The following is a 20,334-nucleotide window of genomic DNA, read 5'->3' on the forward strand; positions in this document are numbered from 1 at the left end:
TTGAATGTTCCTATGACCTGCCATGACCTGCCATGACTACTTCCTTTCGTCCCACATTACGCAACAAAAATAGATTCTGCTGACAAGACTGAAATATATGTCTCCACTGTTGTGTGTAGCTTTCATGCCAGTAAAATTTTGTTAAAAGACAGACAATCTCTCTACACTATAGCCTCGCCGTTTGTAAACATTATTTGTATGTATTGTCTTAGCCCTAATTTTTTTATTGTTATCTCGAAACCTGTGTTTTTCAAACTGTGGTACGCTCGAAGTAATGGTAAAAGACTCTAAATGGTAAATTGTACATTAGCAGTACTCTGGCAGTACTTGTTTCAAAAACTTTGAAAAAGACTTTTCTTAACGACAGTAATAATGACTAAAAACTTTCTTTTTTATAAAAGCAACAAGTTATTTTCATGTTTTTCTATTTTGACGTAGAAAGAATTTAGAGCTTAATTTGTAGGTTACTTGAATACGGGCTTAGTCATTATTGGTATTTTAATTTTTTTTGAAGTGAAAACAAATCTTTTCTTTTGAAAGAAAGAAAGGGACACAATCTAGATGGAAGAGTTATGTCCGCTTAGAATTCAGTTGCTCTATATGTGTGACAGAATGACGGTAAAAAGACACAGTTAAAGAACTAATTTTAAATAAAAGAAGCCAAGGTTAAAAAGGTCAGTGTCAAAAGAAACAAAAATGGAAAGGGGAAAATATATTTACTGCACATATACGCACAACTACCAACACACACACACAGACATAACTTGCTTAAATTATGCAATAACTTCCTGCTATCATACCTTACGGTTACCAAGGCCCTGACTACCAAGTGGTGGAACATTATTTAAAGTTTAAGTGTTGAATACCGCGGCTTCATTGTGTGGAGATATAATTCGCTACTTATATTGACTCTATTCGTCGTAACCTATCTGGATCTTAGTGAGATCAATGACTATCATTCACATATTCAAGGTAAGGTCAGTGACTAAGACGAAGGGTCGAAACAAGGCCGGGCGGTGTGAAAAAGAAAAAAACTCAACGCATCAATATGTTTAGGACGTCATATAATAACTTCCAAAGATGCAATACTGAAGAGGAAAACTATTGTACGTGTATAGTTATTTTTTTTTTTTTTTTTTTTTTTGTTTATTTTGCTTTTTAGCTTTGACTTCAGTTGTCTAGCTTAGTACATCCTAGGAATCCTTGGGCTTTTGCCTCTTTTCTTTGCCTCTTTTTTGGGCGTTGCCTCTTTTTCGGGCTCTTGGCCTCTTTATTGGGCTTTTTTTTTTTTCCTTTTTTTTTTTTTTTTTTCTTAAATTTGTTTTTCCTTTTCAAAGAAAACACACAAAACATCATTCTAAATTAATAATAACACAAGGAAAATTTCATAAAAAAAAAAAAAAAAAAAAAGACGTTTTTATCAAAGTCATGTTCCAGGATTTTCAGTATGCTCGCGTAGTAGGCTGCAGCGAAGATCTATAAAATGGTGACAGCAAAGGGTCCAGAAAATGATGACAGCAGAGGTCCAATAAAATGATGACAGCAAATGTCCAGAAATTGGTGAAAAAAAAAAACATTCACAAAAAATTTTTGAAAATGTTCCTTAAAATAAGTATTGCCAAACTTATATATATATATATATATATATTTTTTTAGACTTATGAGTTATTAGCATTCATTTTTATTTATATTATTTTTGCAACAATTTTTCCCTTAAGAACCTAAGACAAAGGACCTCCATCCTTTGTCCTTAGGAATTCTCTGGGGTCTACTAGAGTTACAAAAATGTACATATAATGAAGCCATTTGGTTTCTATTAAAGTACAGAGCTCAAAGTATGTGTATGAAGAGCTTAAAAAAAAATTATTTCATTTTGGCATATAACTCATTTTAAGATTAAATTTATTTTTATTGTTATTTATTGTAATAGTGTTGTTGTTGTTTTTTTTTTTTTCCTTTTTGTTTCTGTTTTATTTTTCTGACAATTTAGTAGTTCATTTGGTCCATTTTCATGAAATCCTGTCCTGTTTGGGTTGTCTTGAAAATTTATTAATTTGGTCAAAGGGATGTAACCAAAAGAAATTTCCACCTTGCCTCTTCCAGTCCTAATTGTCTCTCTTGTTGAAAAAAAAGATTAATAAATAGTTTATAGGTAATTTTTAGTAATTATAATTTTAAAGCAAATCAATGATGTATTAAATACATACACATGCAAATTTTTAATAGTTATTACTTATACAAACACAAAAGACACACCCCCTTACATTCAAACTTATTTTCTTTATTATCTAAACAGACTTTGTAAGATTGATAATTTATGATACAAATGGAATCTACCAATTCATTGAAAGAAAATAAAGGATTCCTTTGAAAAAAAAAAAAAAAAAAAAAAAAAAAAAAAGGTTCCTTGATTTAATATATAACATATGTACATACAATGGGTCGATGTAAAATTACATTTGGGGTTAGCATTTATAGTGTTCAATTTTAAAATTAACTATATTTCTATATATTATGTCCAAATCATTAGGGTTAAAAATGACATTATGATACACAACTGTAAGTCTACTGTTCCATACTAAGTTTCTATATTCTAATATAATTATTAAGTTAAAATTATGTATCATCTTGTGTTTAGTTTTAGGTAACTTATTTAAGAGAATAGATAAATTAATATTTACATTGGTTTCACAATTTCCCTATAATAAATCTCTTACAGTATTTCTAACATTACTAAATAAAGAACATTCTAAATATAAATGCTTTTCATTGTCACCATTAACAGATTGACAAAATTTACAATATTTTACACCAGGTTTTTTTTTTGAAAATGGAGTCATCCCAAAGATAAGTCTGTAAGATATTTCTTTAGCTTTTGTTGCAATGTGTTTGTTATGAAGGTTAGTAAAAGTGTCTTTAAAATCTGTTATATTTAAATCTTTTCCCCATTTAATCCTAATAGTTAAATTTTCTTGCAACTGTTTTTTTAATGTTGTGTATATTTCTTTATATTTATTGTGTATTAAAGGTACGTGTATAGTTAGTCTCCAGGTGCATATTCTGTTTCAGTGTTCTTAAATAAAGAAAAAAAAAAGACTGACCCATTAAAAATTGTTTAATCTCTAAGTTGGTATATGATGTGTGCTTAAAAGTTTAAATTAAAACTCAAGCAATCGAGACTGCAAACGATGTATAGAATAATGTTATAACATGGTACAGCTTTTGCACGTAAACTCTATAGTCACTTTCTGTAACATATGGACACTAGAAAATACAACAATAATTGACTTTATGTAGTGCATGGGCTTTGGTTTAATTACTAATTGGTAAAATTGTTAGTTTTTTTCTTGTAAGGTGTTCAATGCTCGCGGACTAATTGTATCAGAATTTTAACAAATCAACAGGACATTGGTTTGAAATCAAGAATTGGCGACACGTCTCAGGCGAGACCATTCGGTATAGACCCAGGCCCAGCTTGAAATCATTCAAGACACTAGAATGCAAGGGATCTAACTCTTTGAAATTTTGCGAATTCGAATCTTCATTTGGTTGTCTCTCCTCAATTGTTCATGTGTTCTTTTAAATCAGGAACAAAAGTCAGATTATTTGCAGACGATTGCATAATATATAGAACAATAAAAACAACACAAGACACAGATATTTTACAAAGAGAATTAGATGAATTACAGAAATGGGAATCAAATTGGAGCATGTCTTTCCACCCAGAAAAATGTCAGTTGTTAAGAGTAACAAAAAAACTAAAACAAATTAATTCCACTTATCTTATTCATGGCAAACCAGTAATACAGACTAAAAACGCAAAATACCTAGGTGTTATAATAAATGAAAAACTGTCATGGAATCCACATATTGATGAAACTACAAAAAAATCAAACAAAGCATTAGGATTTATTAAAAGAAATTTCTATAAATCAAATAAGAACATAAAACTAAAATGTTATTTAACCTTGGTTAGGCCAATAATAGAATATGCATCATCTGTTTGGGACCCCTCAACTCAAGAAAACATTAAGAAACTGGAACAGACACAAAATAGAGCAGTGCGATTCATAACAAACGAATATTCACATTTGACGAGAGTAACACCTTTAGTAAAATCACTAAATTTAGAAAGCCTTCAGGACAGAAGGCTCAAAAGTAAAGTAGCAATAATACATAAAACACTGAACCATAATCTTCAAATACAAAAACAAAATTTAATAAAATACTCTGAAAGACACAAAGATAAAGGCACATTCCTCGTCCCATATGCTAGGACAAATTTGTACAAATACTCCTTCTTCCCTAGTGCTATTAGAGCATGGAATGGGTTGCCTGAGCTAGCCATGAAAACCAGTGACTTGGCAGAATTTAAGTCATTGGTTAATATGCATGACTAAATGCATGAAGCGTAGGACGTAATCATCTTCTTTTTTGAAGTAACGTCTGTATTATATAAGATAAGATAAATCTAAAGCAGCGGTTCTCAAACCCCTTGGCGGTCGAATATCGATTTGCCAGGGGTCGCCTAAGACAATTGAAAACATGGATCTGGGTATCACATATGTTACGTCATGCTTTTTTAAAAAAATAGTCACATAAGTCTGCAAAATAAAAAGAGTGAATGAGAGATAAAATAGTAATTAGTGAACTGTTTTTTAACATTATGAAAGCACAGTCACCTCGTCAAATGATTTTTACGGTTGGGGGTCGCGCATAGTGGAGAATCGTTGAAATGGGTCTCCGACCTAAAAAGGTTGAGCACCGCTGAACTAAAGTATTTGCATTACACACTGGCTACCCCCGTTGCCCAGGATCTATAATATCTTATTGTTGTTTTGTTTTGAGGCTGGAAATTACCCACCTGATTATCTTATTGTTGTTTTCTTTTGATGCCGGAACTTACCCACCAGATTATTTTATTTTTTAAAAACATCTAATAAACTGACACGTAATTGGACGATACTCTCTAGTAGACGTAAGAGTTTGTGAATTCAAATATTTGTTACTTTGAATTTAACAGCTCGCTCTTTCTGTCTCTCTATGTCCTTCACTCTTTAATTCACTCTCTCCCTCTTTTTGTCTAACTCTCTCTCTCTCTCTGGATTCTCCTGCCCCATTTTTTAGCATCCAGCGTATCGTAACGCTCTCCCATCAATTAGACTTGATACTTGAATAGAAACGGCCCGCTATTTATCTCGTTGTCTTTCTCTTCATATTTCTTTCCTTCTCCCGATCTTTCTCTCTCTATCTCTTGGAACGTTTGTCTAAATACGACTAAAATTATTTTTTCTAAAGTCTAATCTATATATCATAGGCCTATTCCTAATGGGCCATGATTCATGTACTGACTGACTGGCAACTAAAAATACGAACATTTAACCTCTGTGTGACATTTCAAGATCAAAACCGCAGCGGTTAAATTTTCCGAAAACGATTTCACATTTGCGATTTGGACCTAATATGGTTTTTAGAGCCGAAATATCCAAAAGTACAAGATTAAACTTTCTTACGTTTATTTTAAGCATTTTATTTCTTTAGTTTTTGCGCGTACATTTCTTCTTGGTACGAAACATTGTATATAACAAGAATTTAGTCTCAGGAAGCCGAAAATTATTTAATGTGTTTTGTAAATATAAAAAGTTGAAATGTAGTTTTAACTTTACAATTTTGTGTGGTGGAGGGTGGAGGTTAAAAAATAAATTGAATTCTTAGGTGAGAGATCGTTATAACAAAAAAAAAAAAAAAAAAAAAGGACTCCATCAAAAATTATGAAATATTGAATTACGAAGCCGAAGAAAAGTTATCGAGTGTAAGTAAAATCATTTTTAGGGGGAGGGGGGGTATTCTCAGTGCAGCAGCACGTGTTTGTGTGTGGGGGAGGTCGATATAAACGGGCGGTTGTAATTCACCGTAACCAACTAGAGATCACGTGCCAAATATATGTTACAGGAGAGTTACAATTAAATGTACGGGCCGGTCTTTAGTATAAATGGGAGGAGGGGGGTTGTCCTAGGAAAAAATAAACAATATATAGCCTTCAGTCAAACCAACGGACATAACCGGTGGGTAATGCTAGTATATCAATAGAAGCAAAATAATAATTTGCACAAAGTTGGCAATGTCTCCACAAATGAAGTCGAAGATGTGACTCGTCTCATTTAAGTCATTTCATTCACATCTAAAGAATCCCACAATGCATTTATAACTGATACGTCATGTGGCGCATTCCTTTGGAGCCATGTTAAGCTCATTATAATAAATGACGTTAACAAGGTCATATAAATGTAGGTCAACGTGATTGGAATAAACTGTGATGCTGTTCAGTGCAACAGCTAATAAAATAATAGAAAGATACGGAGAGAGAGGAAAGAAGGGGGGGGGGGGCTTGTGGAAGGTGACGAAAATTTCATTGGTTGACACAAACAAGTCCAGAACGGAAGGGTGAGGTAGGGTGGGCTGTGTGGACCTGAAAAGCCCAATCCAATGTCTTGAAAATGGCTGCCATCTTTGTTTACTCCTCTTGTAAAGATGTTTCCAATGGACAACGTGGATGGTGTAGGGGAGAGAATGCTGTAGAGATGGCAGAGGTGTGGCAATGATTGCCATTTTAAAAAATGTGAACGAATTATGGAACAACTTTAAAAAATGTATTTTAAAAATAGCAAAGAATTACAATTTCCAGCTGTTCCTTTTTTTTTTCTTTTAAAACTTCTGGCATCATCTTTTGCAGCGTTGAAATTAGGTCATCCTATGAATTTTATTTGACAAGAAAACTTAACAATAATGCGGCCAAACAGCATTAGATCACATAAACAATCACTGTACATTATCTATGTCTCTAAACTAAACGTAATATTTACTAAACAACTTTCTTCGCTGGAGTACGAATGACAGGTGATATTACACATTGTGACTATAGCTATATTTTTTTTTCCAATCAGTCAAAGAGTGAAACAAAAATGCATCTATTTTGTTGGTGTGACTGTGTAAATAAGCAACACTAAACTTCTGGTACAGACAAATTTTGTTGCTAATTGCTAATAATAAATTAGCGATGTTTTCTGTATTATTCTTTTCTAATTTGCATTTTCTATAGCCATTGATTCTATAGTGAATGGAATCTTAGAGATAGATAGATAGATAGATAGATAGATAGATAGATAGATAGATAGATAGATAGATAGATAGATAGATAGATAGATAGATAGATAGATAGATAGATAGATAGATAGATAGATAGATAGATAGATAGATTGATTGATTGATTGATTGATTGATTGATTGATTGATTGATAGATTGATAATCCATAATTTTTGTGCATTCTAATCTCATGCTCTGGTGATATGTTGTTTATTTTGACCTGTTTCCCCTTTTTTTTTCTTTTCCATTTCCAACAAGGTTTTACTAAGACTAAGTTTTTGGTAGAAACACTAACTCGAAATCGGCCCCCGAAGTTGTACACCCAGGCAGGTAAAAAGGCAGGTTTCAATATTTTCAGTAAGAATATCAGAATGAAATTCTATCAAATGCAAATGACAGAAGAATGGAGAAAGAAGGTTGACAGATCTTGTGTGGTGCCCCAACGGTCCAGCAGACCAACGGATTGGGGAAGGTGAAGTTAAATGTGAACCTGGCCTAACTGATGTCATATAATAATTATCTATTAGATCTAATAGTTTTGTAAAGGATCAATCTATTATTCAAAGCCTGAAGGAAAAAAAACATTTCCGTAAACCAACAAAATTTCCTTTTATCTAAGTGAGCCGTAGTAAAGTTTACAGCCTGCAGTTCACGCGATACTAAGAGAAGCTACTTATTAATTGTTGTTTTAAATTATAGTCTACTAATATGCATAGTAAATAGTTTTGTTTTTTTTGTTTTTTTTTGCTCTTTAAAAAAAAAGTAAAAATTTTTAGCGGCTCCGAAAGGGGAAAAGACGCTATTAGTTTTGTGCGAAATGTCTGTCCGTCTGACCGTCTGTCCGTCCGTCCCGTTTAATATTTTAGACCATTCAAAGTTCTGATGCAACGGCTACTTTTTTTTTACTGAAAGCGAAAAATCTAATTTTTAAAATCAGTTATGCAAGCAGTTTTTTAAAGAGAAAAAGCTAATTAGTATGCATTATAAGTTAGACCTAATTGAAAACGAATAGTAATCTTGTAAACTTCATTTTCATGAACTTTTTTTTTTTTATTGCGGTATTTTTTTAATTTTTTTTTTTTGAGGATTCAAATAAGAGATTGAACATTTTTCAAAACAATTAGATCAATTATAAGACATCAGTTATGCCAGGGGAGGTGCGGTGGCTGAGCGGTAAAGCACTTGGCTTCCGAACCGAGGTCCCGGGCTCGAATCCTGGTGAAGAATGGGATTTTTAACTTTGGAATCTTTGGGCGTCCACTCAGCTCTAATGGGTACCTGACATTAGTTGGGGAAAAGTAAAGACGGTTGGTCGTTGTGATGGCTACATGACACCCTCGTTAACCGTAAGCCACAAAAACAGATGAACTTTACATCATCTGCCCTATAGACCACAAGGTCTGAAAGGGGAACTAGTTAGGCCAGGTTCACATCTAACTTTACATTCACTTACACCTATCCTTTGATCTGCTGGACTATTGGGGCACTACACAAGATCTGTTAACCTTCTTTCTCCATTCTCAACTCTCATTTGTCTTTGATATAATTTTATGTTCTTTCTGAAAATATTAAAGCCTGCCTGGGTGGACCACTTCGGGGGCCGATTTTGAGTTTGTGTTTCCACACAAACTGTCTTTTGTAACCTTGTTTTAACTTATGTAGTTAGCATGACAGAACTTACTTAACTTTGCAATACATTTGTAAAAAAAAAAAAAAAAAAAAAAATTTGACAAAAAATCTAAAACCGTTTGCAAAAATGTGTTAAAAATATGGTAAATAATCATCTCCCTTACTAAATAGCCTCCCGTGTTTGTTACTATTAATAGTGAATAGTTGTAAAAATGGTGTATTTTTATGAAAAAAAAACTGCTTGCATAGTTGATTTTAAAAATTAAATTTTTCGCTATCAGAAAACAAAAAAGTAGCCTTTACATCAAAACCTAAAAGGTCTAAAATATCATGATTGCAAATTTTCAATATCTTTTCTAGTTTACGAGATCTAAATGTGACGGACTGACCGACGGACGGAAAGGCAGACCACACAAACTAATAGCTTCTATTCCTTTTCGGGGGCCGCTAATAAAACGACTGTCGTATGGATTCGCCATGAAATTTCGTTCACAGGTATCGTTTACCACTTTTAAGCTCACTATAAACTAGTTTTGACAGATTTCAAGCCTGACCACCGCATTGCGCGAAAAACCTGAAGCTTTCCATCAAACCTTTATAGTTTATTTTCTTTTTCCCGAAATATAAATAAAGTGTAAATAATAAAAATAATAATTCTTGTCTTCGAGTCGAAGATTAATGGGGAGTGCAGTATTATTCGTTGATAGGCAGCCCCTGCTGCGACCTACATATTTTTCCACATTCATCTCAGATATAGCCATTGTCCACGGGTGGTCGATTTAGATTCTCTTTTCGCCGTCAACGTCTGTCCTCGGCAGTGGAATTTATTTTTGGTCTCAAATGTGTATCCCTCGGCCTTTTGTAAGTGATCGCCAGCTGTCTCGTTCCGAAGCCGCCTGCTGCCAGGTACTCTCTTCTATGTCAGTTAAAGCAAGTTGGCGTCTAATCTGATCTGTAATGTCTTTGTGTGGCGCATCTGCATTAGAAGTGAAAGGAAGTGGCGTATGGAAACAAAAGGTTGGCCACTTCTGCTCTATAGTCTATAGGCCTACTGTCCATATCGGTGTTCCTAAATCGTAGCGCTGTCTTGCCACTGTAGCTGTTACACCCTCCTCATTTAAGTTGGCCGTAAAAGATCGCTTTTGGCATGCGGTCGTCCCCCATTTATTTATAAAAATATATATTATATATATTATATACAATAATAATATTTATTATGCACCATGCCTACATTATAAGTAATAGACTGCAGGCGATAGTATTTAAAAGACCAAATGGTATGTATATAATAAAGTGTGTTATTATAATATCTTTTACTTAAGATACTATGATTGTCAGTCATTGTCAGTACTTATTGTCACACTAGTTTAACAGTAGAAAACAAAAAATTTTAGCGGCCCTGTGACAAGAGGGACAATAAGGGTGGCTACCTTTATTTTTTTTATTAGAGAAAAGACGCTATTAGTTTTGTGTGGATTGTCTGTCCGTCTGTCCCGTTAAGATCTCGTACACTAGAAAAGATAGTGAAAATCCGACATCATAATATTGTAGACCATACAAAGTTCTGATGCAACGGCTACTTTTTTTTTTCTGAAAGCGAAAAATCTAATTTTTTAAATCACTTATGCAAGCAGTTTTTTCATAGAAATACACCACTTTCAAAACTATTCACTATTAATTGAAATAGATACGTGAGGCTCTTCAGTAGGGGGTATATGTATGCATACACCATTTTTGAAACACCTTTATGCTAATGGTTTTAGATTTTTGTCAAAATTTTTTTTTTATTTTACGGAAATGTTTTCTTTTTTTTTTTTTGAGGATTTGAATAAGAGATTGACCCTTTACAAAACAATTAGATCAATTAGATATTCATTGTAAGACATCAGTTAGGCCAGGTTCACATCTAACTTCACATTCACATTTTTTTTTACCTATCCTTTGATCTGCTTAACTGCTGAAGCACTACACGAAATCTATGTAGCTTCTTTCTCCATTCTTCTCTGTCATTTGTCTTTGATAGAATTTCATTCTGATGTTCTTTCTGAAAATATTGAAACCTGCCTTTTTACATGCGTGGGTGGGCCACTTCGGGGGACGATTTTGAGTTTGTGTTTCCACACAAACTGTCTTTGTAACCTTGTTTTTTGTTATAATTAAACAAAAAAGACGAGTATTTATATTTTTAAAAAATCAGTATAAACACCTGACATTTTCGTGTATTACAGCCATTATATCAAATATAATTTGTATAAATATTTTTTTTTCAGATATGCAGCAGATACATCTAGCCATGTCATCAGAGACATCTAGCTATGTCATCAGAGACATCTAGCTGTGTGACTAGAGACATCTATCTATGTGATCAGAGACATCTAGCTGTGTGACCAGAGACATCTAGCTGTGTGACCAGAGACATCTAGCTGTGTGACCAGAGACCTCTAGCTGTGTGATCAGAGACATCTAGCTGTGTGACCAAAAGCTGTGCAATGTCCGAGTGAGATATCTTATGCAATGCTACAAACGACTTCCAATACTTGAAAATTGTAAGACTTTCCATCTACGGACTACAGCTAGTATGGCAACTCAGCAGACGATCAGACTGAAACAGACAGGACGTTGCTACAGGCTGGTGCCGACAGGATCGATAACTACTAGAACTGATAAGATTCTTACTGAGACCAAGAAAACCAGTGTCCGCCATGTCAAGGTGGTGACAACGTCCAGACAAGGCGGTCAAAAAGTGGTCAGCGTGGACAAAAAGGTAGTAACTACCACCTCCACCACCAATGGCCAGGTGATACTTCGCCAGATGCCACACAACGCCATGGTCAGCACGGACGATCAAACGCCTCTACGAACTAGACTGACCTCTAGCGTTGGCAGTGGAGAACTTCGACAACATTTAAAGAATGACAATGGAGGCGATGTAACAGATCAAGAAGTTACAGTCGGTGGTTCTTCGTTTTTGACACACGCCAAATCTCACGCGCATCTCTCAGATGACAAGATGGAGGTAGCTTCTTCAAGTACGAATCTGGCTAACGAATCGTGTCCACGTGAAAAAGATATAATTACAGGTCACGTGGTGGCGTTTCCAAACACCACAGTGACCTCGCGTGGTCATCCATTTTACACAGTGCGTGAGTATACAAGCAACACTGCCGGCTATGATCAGCATCTCTCGTATTCCATGTCATCAAATAACAATATGCGACTTAACATTCATAATGAGCGCGAGGCTAATAATTCATTGGCTAACGGGAACAGCATCTACAAATCAAATATTGCAAGTGCCCTGCCCATCAAAGCGGAGAGCACGGCGACAAAAAACGCCCCGAAAGCATCGCTTTCATTCGACGTTGCGTCATCCTCGTCCACGGTGTCAGCGCCCGATTCCACGTGCGATTCCGATCCTCATAAAAACGGTACCCAACGTACGTCAGAGATGATCGCGCGCAACACGACAAGGAAAACGGCTTACGTCCGTCCCGGGTTAGTGGGTAATCGATTCGCGGGTTCGCAGCCAACCAGATGCGACGGCTCGGCTGATGTCATGAGGCAAACGTCAGCAGCAGACGGCTCGGGAGCCAAAAGACCTTTTCTTGACATGCGCTCCATCTGGGATATAGGTCAGCCGATTGTCTCTACACGATCGCCTAGGAAACCAATTACTTGTTATAAAGATTACATCAGTTAACAAAAAAAAAAGGTGAACACCTTCATTTGGTTTCAACAGTTTAAAAAACTGTAAATAATAATAACGAATTTTTACTTTAATTAAAATATAGGAGAACATTTCTATAACTGGTTATGTGAACACCTCTGACACCTCTTTGTTGAATACTGACTTGACCTGATGAGATAATTAGCTTTACATTAAACAATGTGTTACTTAATAAAGTTAGAACAGAAAAAAAAATCAATAAACAAAAATACTAAATTAGTCAATTTATTATTGGTAATTAATTATTTTGTTTGATATTGAAAAAGATAAATTAATTAAAGATTATTGATAGATTTGGTTTTAAGGGCGGAGTTCTTCTCCTTTAGATAAGCTTTGTTGTTGTTTTTAAAGGAAGTTTTTATATTTTGTTTGTTTCTTTGTGATTTTGTTGTTCTTTTGGGCCGCTGGAATTGTTTGAGAATTATTGTTATTACCTTGAGAGCACGTGCATGTTTTCAAAATGTTCACCGACTCCTGTCGGAATCTTCACTGATTTCAGTCTTCACTGACTCTTGTGGGGACGCCCACTGATTCACTGACTCAAGTGGCGATGATTAGTAACGGATGATAGAGACTTACTTATCTAAACTGCAATGAATACAATTAAAAGAAAAGAGTATGTATTTTGTTATTTTTTTTTTCAATTGTTATTTTTAATTGTCTCCAAACATCAGCTCACACCATGCTCACACCATGGTGTGAGATGCTCACACCATGCTCACACCATGCTCACACCATGCTCACATCATGCTCACACCATGCTCACACCATGCTCACACCATGCTCACACCATGCTCACACCATGCTCACACCATGCTCACACTTTCCTTGTAGTTACAAAGTCGGAATGGGGTCAAAAGACACAAATAACAAAATATGCAATAAACAAGTTCAATAACTCAATCATTTATTTCAAGCTAAAACTTCGCACATTGAAGTATGGCTGGCTAGCTAATTCGATATAGCATCGTGCTAATAACGCGAATTTTTTTGAGGATCAATCCACTTCACAATTTTCTCTTTATTTAATGACAAATAAGATTGGAATTTACTATACATCAACTATAAACATCAACTATAGATTAATTTAAAAAAAACATTTTAATAAAAAATTTTTGTTTTTTTCGATGTGAATGTGATCAGGCCTAGAGTGAAATAGTAGCTGCTGTTCTTGTTAATATCTTCAAAAGTGTAGCAAGAGTCAAGATCATTTTTTCTTAATGTTCTGCAATTTTTTTTTATTTTTTTTTTGGTACTTTTGTTGAGTGTTTTTCTTTTTAGTTATTTGCACACAAAGGAAAGCAGACGAAACTAGAAATGACTTGTATGTCTTCTTCTTGTATGTCTTCTTGTGCGTATTGTTCTGACCTGCTGTTTTATAAAGTGATAAATGGTGCTGTTAAAGTGACAAAGTAGCTGACAAAACGAAACCGAAGTGTGATCAAGCGATAGGGTGATCCCAACAGAAGGAAGTTCGCAAAATAACAATTGCTCCACCTAAGGGTATCTGAAATAGTTTACAGTGAGCCATTCGAACAGGTGCCTATCTGTTCCTATGTCTGAAACAGTTTACAATGAGCAATTCGAACAGGTGCCTATCTGTTCCTATGTCTGAAATAGTTTACAGTGAGCCATTCGAACAGGTGCCTATCTGTTCCTAGGTCTGAAATAGTTTACAATGAGCCATTCGAACAGGCGCCTATCTGTTCCTATGTCTGAAATAGTTTACAGTGAGCCATTCGAACAGGTGCCTATCTGTTCCTATGTCTGAAATAGTTTACAATGAGCAATTCGAACAGGCGCCTATCTGTTCCTATGTCTGAAACAGTTTACAATGAGCAATTCGAACAGGTGCCTATCTGTTCCTATGTCTGAAATAGTTTACAATGAGCCATTCGAACAGGCGCCTATCTGTTCCTATGTCTGAAATAGTTTACAATGAGCCATTCGAACAGGCGCCTATCTGTTCCTATGTCTGAAACAGTTTACAATGAGCCATTCGAACAGGCGCCTATCTGTTCCTATGTCTGAAACAGTTTACAATGAGCCATTCGAACAGGCGCCTATCTGTTCCTATGTCTGAAATAGTTTACAATGAGCCATTCGAACAGGCGCCTATCTGTTCCTATGTCTGAAACAGTACGTGTATATAAGAAGCTTGGAAACAAAACAAAAAAAAAACGCCTTCTCACACCCTTGTCATAACGTTGTGTTTACCAAACTCAGTTTGGGGGGAAGGGTGTTCGCCTCACACCTCACGGGGCGTAGAATATAGTTAATATTAGAGGAACAGCGTGTTCTCTTGATGATTTCAATTCTTGGCTGCAGTCTTCCTTGTTGAATATTTACATCAGCTCTGTCTTTCTCTTGTTTTGGAGTTTAGGAAAATGACTTTTTTTTCTCTGAATTTTCAAAACCAAATTCATTAATAAAAGAAAACGATGACGCCATTTGGTCGCAGAAGAAAAAAAATAATCTCCTCCACGTGAATTGAGAAGTACATTTCTTGATCTCCTCCTGTTGGAAAGAAGTATTTAGTGAAACTATTGATTCGGTTGATGACGTTAGAGTATGACGTTGAGGTCAGACAAAGAAGGAACTACCTGGGCTGTCACGTGACCTAGTTAGTCAACAATCACGTTCATTAGAGGTTAACAAGAGACCGCAGTGCCAGGGTGATCGGACTTTGGTGGGTCTGTACCAGAGGAGAAGAAAGAGAAGCGATCAATGTGATGTCCTCCTCGCTTCCAGCACACACATTAGATTCACCCGCGCACACACACACACACACACTCGTGCTTCTTTTTATAATTATGACGCAATGAGGTTGAAAAAAGTTAATATTTAAAAAAAAAAAAAAGGGGGTGGGGGGGGGGGGAGGACAAGAAGTAATAAATGTGTATTTGATTTCAGAGTGTCTTTCTATGATCTACTTATTTTCAAGAATGGAACTTAAATTAGCCAGTTTTAGAAGTATTAGGTGTAGCTAAATTGTAGGACCAATTATAGAGTGTCGGCCAAATTTTGTGTGTGTGTCATCTTGTTTCTATGTATATTTAATAAAAATGTATTATATATATTCTGTTATGTTAAAATTACTATTCATTTGTTCTGCCATGAAGGTTTCAACTAGTTTACGAATGTATGCGTCCATTATGTATGAAGTAGTCTCTGTGGAATACCAGTAACATGAACTAATATCAACTTGTGACATGATCTAATGTCAACTTTGTGGCATGATCTAATATCAACTTTCTCACATGAACTAATATCAACTTTCTCACATGAACTACTAGGCTAACTTTGTATAAACAAACAACCCTATGTTGACTTTCAACACGCGTTGGCCTTAAAAGAATATTTCTTAAGTGACCCGCTTTGGTCCACTATATATGTTGGCGACATTTGACGACACAAAGAAAATGTGTGAGTGTGTGTGAGCTTAAAATAATAATGTAGAGTAGATCATTAATAGTTGTCGGGAGCTAAGGGAAACGTTACATTAAGGAAGGAAAGAGTTAAAGTTGAAACAATATCAAAATAAAAAAGCTGCTGTGGAAAGTTCAAGTAAAACAAAATGCAATGAAAAAGCTCAAGTAAAGAGTTGAAGTAAATGGAAAGTGAATGTGGGAAGCTAAGTAATGAGCTTAAGTAAAGAGCTCAAGAAAAGCTCAAATAATAGCTAAAGTGAAAAGCTAAAGTAAATAGCTAAGTTACGTCGATAAGTGTTGATAAGTGCTGTAAAAACACTCTAGCATTTGATAGAAAGTTTTGTTCGCCTAGAACATTCTTCTGTAGTTTAAGAGTGTAGTTCTCTGTAGACCAATCGCTGTATTCTACATCTAGAGTGTAGTTCTCTGTAGACCAATCGCTGTATTCTACATCTAGAGTGTAGTTCTCTGTAGACCAATCGCTGTATTCTACATCTAGAGTGTAGTTCTCTGTAGACCAATCGCTGTATTCTACATCTAGAGTGTAGTTCTCTGTAGACCAATCGCTGTATTCTACATCTAGAGTGTAGTTCTCTGTAGACCAATCGCTGTATTCTACATCTAGAGTGTAGTTCTCTGTAGACCAATCGCTGTATTCTACATCTAGAGTGTAGCTCTCTGTAGACCAATCGCTGTATTCTACATCTAGAGTGTAGTTCTCTGTAGACCAATCGCTGTATTCTACACCTAGAGTGTAGTTCTCTGTAGACCAATCGCTGTATTCTACATCTAGAGTGTAGTTCTCTGTAGACCAATCGCTGTATTCTACATCTAGAGTGTAGTTCTCTGTAGACCAATCGCTGTATTCTACATCTAGAGTGTAGTTCTCTGTAGACCAATCGCTGTATTCTACATCTAGAGTGTAGTTCTCTGTAGACCAATCGCTGTATTCTACATCTAGAGTGTAGTTCTCTGTAGACCAATCGCTGTATTCTACACCTAGAGTGTAGTTCTCTGTAGACCAATCGCTGTATTCTACATCTAGAGTGTAGTTCTCTGTAGACCAATCGCTGTATTCTACATCTAGAGTGTAGTTCTCTGTAGACCAATCGCTGTATTCTACACCTAGAGTGTAGTTCTCTGTAGACCAATCGCTGTATTCTACACCTAGAGTGTAGTTCTCTGTAGACCAATCGCTGTATTCTACACCTAGAGTGTAGTTCTCTGTAGACCAATCGCTGTATTCTACACCTAGCCACTTGTTCATAATTTCAACAAAACATGATTTCACTAGTTCCACTTTGATGATTGAAATCCTTGATAATTTTTTTAAAAATGTGTACATGGATAAAGAAAGGTTAGGGGATTATCAATCTCTAGATCTCATGGAATTAATTTTTGATACGACGTTTTAAAAGAAGTAAAAAAACAAAAAGTCCTTTCAGACAATGTGGTCCTATAGGACTGCTGGTGTAAAGGTTTCTGTGCCCACGGTTAAAGAGGGTGTCATGTGGCCAGCACAACTACTTCCCCCCAACTAATGTCAAGTACCAATAAGAGCTGGTTTTAAAGTAACCACTAATAAATTTATAAGATTATATAATAATAATGTGAGATAAGATAAGGAATTTAGCTTAAAGGGAAGTAACTTGGGCATTTCACATGATGTTTGGAGCTGCAGTTGTCTACCATTACCCAAAGTAAATTTACAACCTTTGAGGGGGAAACAACATAATTTTGCTAATAGATACACGATAGATCTAGTGGAGAGTGGACAGAATTAAACACTTGGCCTGTTCTTCTTCAACTAATTAAGATTGTGTTTGTTAGCGTGTTTACATATAGATCACAAAATGCACACTTCTGCTGTGACACCCTAGTAACTTTTTTTTTTTCAGAGAAGAAATTTGTTTTATAATTACCAACTATTGATCTCATTTATTGTATCTCTTGATTTTTAGGAAATAATATTTGATAAAAAAAGTAAGGATAGGCTATAAATGTAGAAATGGTACGTTGAATTCTATAAGGATTATAATGTGAGTTAGTCTAATTGTAAGAATATTATTAATGCATTCACATTTTCTTTTCGCTATCTTCTTTTGTACCATTAACCTAAATGTTTATAGATATATGTGAATAGTTGTAAGGAGAGTGTACTACTAATGACATATAGTGTGTGGTGATTATTGTTTTATTTTAATAATAAGCCTAAAGGTAGTGGCAAAATTAGTCGAAGTGAAGACAACTAGACTTTAAAAATCTTAACTATCGAGAAAGTTCGGTTGTGTCCCTTTAAAAAAAAAAACAACTACTCAACTACTAAGCTTTGTCTGACAATATTTTTTTCCCGTCGCTGCTCTTTGTCTCTTTGTTTGCTATTGTTTGATCAAGTTCACACTCAAAAGTTTCGAAAGTTAATCTGGCTTTCAGTATTTGAATCAAGACTTGTTCTTCTAGTCAAGTTTCCTTCACTTAAAGCAAAAATAAAATAGACATTAGGAGCCAGAATAAAAGATCTACAGAGTTATGTATTTATTTTTGTTAAATTTTATATTACATAATTTTTACTACTAAAATGAATATGATCTTTCCGAAATTCTTTCAAATAAAATACTTTTCAATTCACTTGGTTAGCTTTTGTAGGCTGTGAAATGCTTTGTTTCTGTATAAAAAAAATGTGTAACTAATGAGCGACACAACATAATGCAACACATTTAAGAATATAAGTTAACTATGCTGCCAACTCTAGTAGAAACCCATTAAGATAAATCTCTTTGAAAGTAATTCAATAATAATCCAAAATAAAAATATATACATATAGCCTACACAACTTCACTCTGTAGACAAGAATGTGGTTTTAACACTAGGTAGGGTTAGTAATCTAAGCGCATAAGTCCTAATGACAGTAATGAACTGCGCATGTTCTGTGTAGATGCTTTTCTTCTCTCTCATCCTTTGGCTTCAGCGTGTCAAGGAACAAGTCGGTCCATTGAGTTTTGTAAATGCTAAATAGTTTCCAGATCAGACTCCTCAAAGTGATATAAATTAGATACAGTCTTATTAGTGGTCCAGGCAAATGGAAATTCAGCTTGACATTGCCCACCTCTGCATTGCTACTATAATAATAACAACAACAACAAAAAAGACACAAACAACATACACACAACCAGCGCATGATGACTTGGGAACCGGTGTGGTCTACGTCTCATTGACGACCTTGAAATACCCTTGGCTGAAAGTAGAATAAAGGAGTTTTCACATTTCTCCGTTTTAGCCTTAAATTAATGGAGAGGAGCCCACCAGTTCGCCCTGGTCTATTGTAACTGTGGTGTAATGGATACGAAAGCACAATGTACCAAATAATAATAATAGGCATTGTCTTTGATTCCGAAAATAAGGATCAGGGCAGCATTTTAGCTGGCCAAGCAAACGCAGTTGTGACCTACTAATTGTGCCACATCAAATGATGACAAGGTGGTTGTTCTCGAGGATCTACTTAAGTTGTCTTATGCGTCTGTTTTCGGCAAGAACCCTTGTTTGATTCTCAAATGTGTGCCCGCGACATTGGTAATAATCTACTGATATTGGATTGTGGGGTTAAACTACGCCTTTATAGTGCTGAGTACAATACTTTTAAAGTGAAGAATCAGAACAGAAATCCTCTTTACGAAATAAAACATTTTTATTCTAATACTTAGAATCACAAAATGTTGAATACACACTACAAATACACAGGATAATTTAATTTCACTAACAGATAAACGAAAAACATCCCCCGTCGTATTGCAGGAGGTTTAGGATGGGATTTAAGCAGCTTCAATTGAGACGGGACATCCGAAGCATATGTAAACAAAGAAATGAATGAAGTAGATCTAAATTTTTTTTTTTCTATGTAGGCCCCTAAGCCTTACAGTACACTTGAATAGTGCCGTCTAGGCAATTAATTGGGTAATCTCTTTTATTTTGGTGAGTTTATAAAAGCGCCAACGTAAAATAGAAAATTACGAATACCTTGAGCGTTACAAAAACAAATGGTTATAAACTATTCTGTAGTCATATTTTACTCTCTCTCTCTCTCTCTCTGCTATTTCACAAACTGCAATAGTAGTCCCATTATCAACATCTCACACACTACATACAGATCACACCGGCAAATCGCCACATGGTCGCATTAGCGTTAAATAAATGAGAACTGTTCCATTAAAATTCAATGGAATTTCTACATCTAGGCTACACATACGTTCAGATGATGTACACGCTTCTGTTTTTAGTGCACTTATCTAGGTAGATCTAAAATCTACTTTAGAATTCTCCTTATTTAAATTTTAAAGCAAAACTGAGTTGGGGAAAAATCATTTAAATTAACAAGGTTAATTCCAATTTTGACCCGGAAGTAAGAA

At 35.1% G+C, this 20,334-nt stretch overlaps 2 protein-coding genes across 2 annotated transcripts; one reads left to right on the forward strand and one right to left on the reverse strand.

The window, feature by feature from the left end:
- Positions 1-763: 763 nt before the first annotated feature.
- Positions 764-13,116, forward strand: LOC106061048 (uncharacterized). Its single transcript, XM_013219110.2, has 2 exons — positions 764-972; positions 11,044-13,116. Exon 2 carries the CDS (start codon positions 11,283-11,285, stop codon positions 12,471-12,473), a length of 1,191 nt encoding a protein of 396 aa, XP_013074564.2. The 5' UTR covers positions 764-972; positions 11,044-11,282; the 3' UTR covers positions 12,474-13,116.
- Positions 13,117-16,208: 3,092 nt separating this feature from the next.
- On the reverse strand, positions 16,209-17,198 carry LOC129924304 (bifunctional endo-1,4-beta-xylanase XylA-like). Its single transcript, XM_056018562.1, has one exon. The coding sequence runs from the start codon at positions 17,196-17,198 to the stop codon at positions 16,209-16,211; it is 990 nt and encodes a 329-aa protein (XP_055874537.1).
- Between the last annotated feature and the right edge of the window lie 3,136 nt (positions 17,199-20,334).

Source organism: Biomphalaria glabrata, chromosome 1 (genome assembly GCF_947242115.1).
Source record: "Biomphalaria glabrata chromosome 1, xgBioGlab47.1, whole genome shotgun sequence".
In the NCBI taxonomy this organism is placed as follows: Eukaryota; Metazoa; Mollusca; class Gastropoda; family Planorbidae; genus Biomphalaria; species Biomphalaria glabrata.

What these genes read in the sequence shown, in the direction of transcription:
- LOC106061048 (XM_013219110.2), top strand. Translation starts at nt 11,283, where the DNA reads ATGCAATGCTACAAACGACTTCCAATACTTGAAAATTGTAAGACTTTC.
- LOC129924304 (XM_056018562.1), bottom strand. Translation starts at nt 17,198, where the DNA reads ATGAACAAGTGGCTAGGTGTAGAATACAGCGATTGGTCTACAGAGAAC.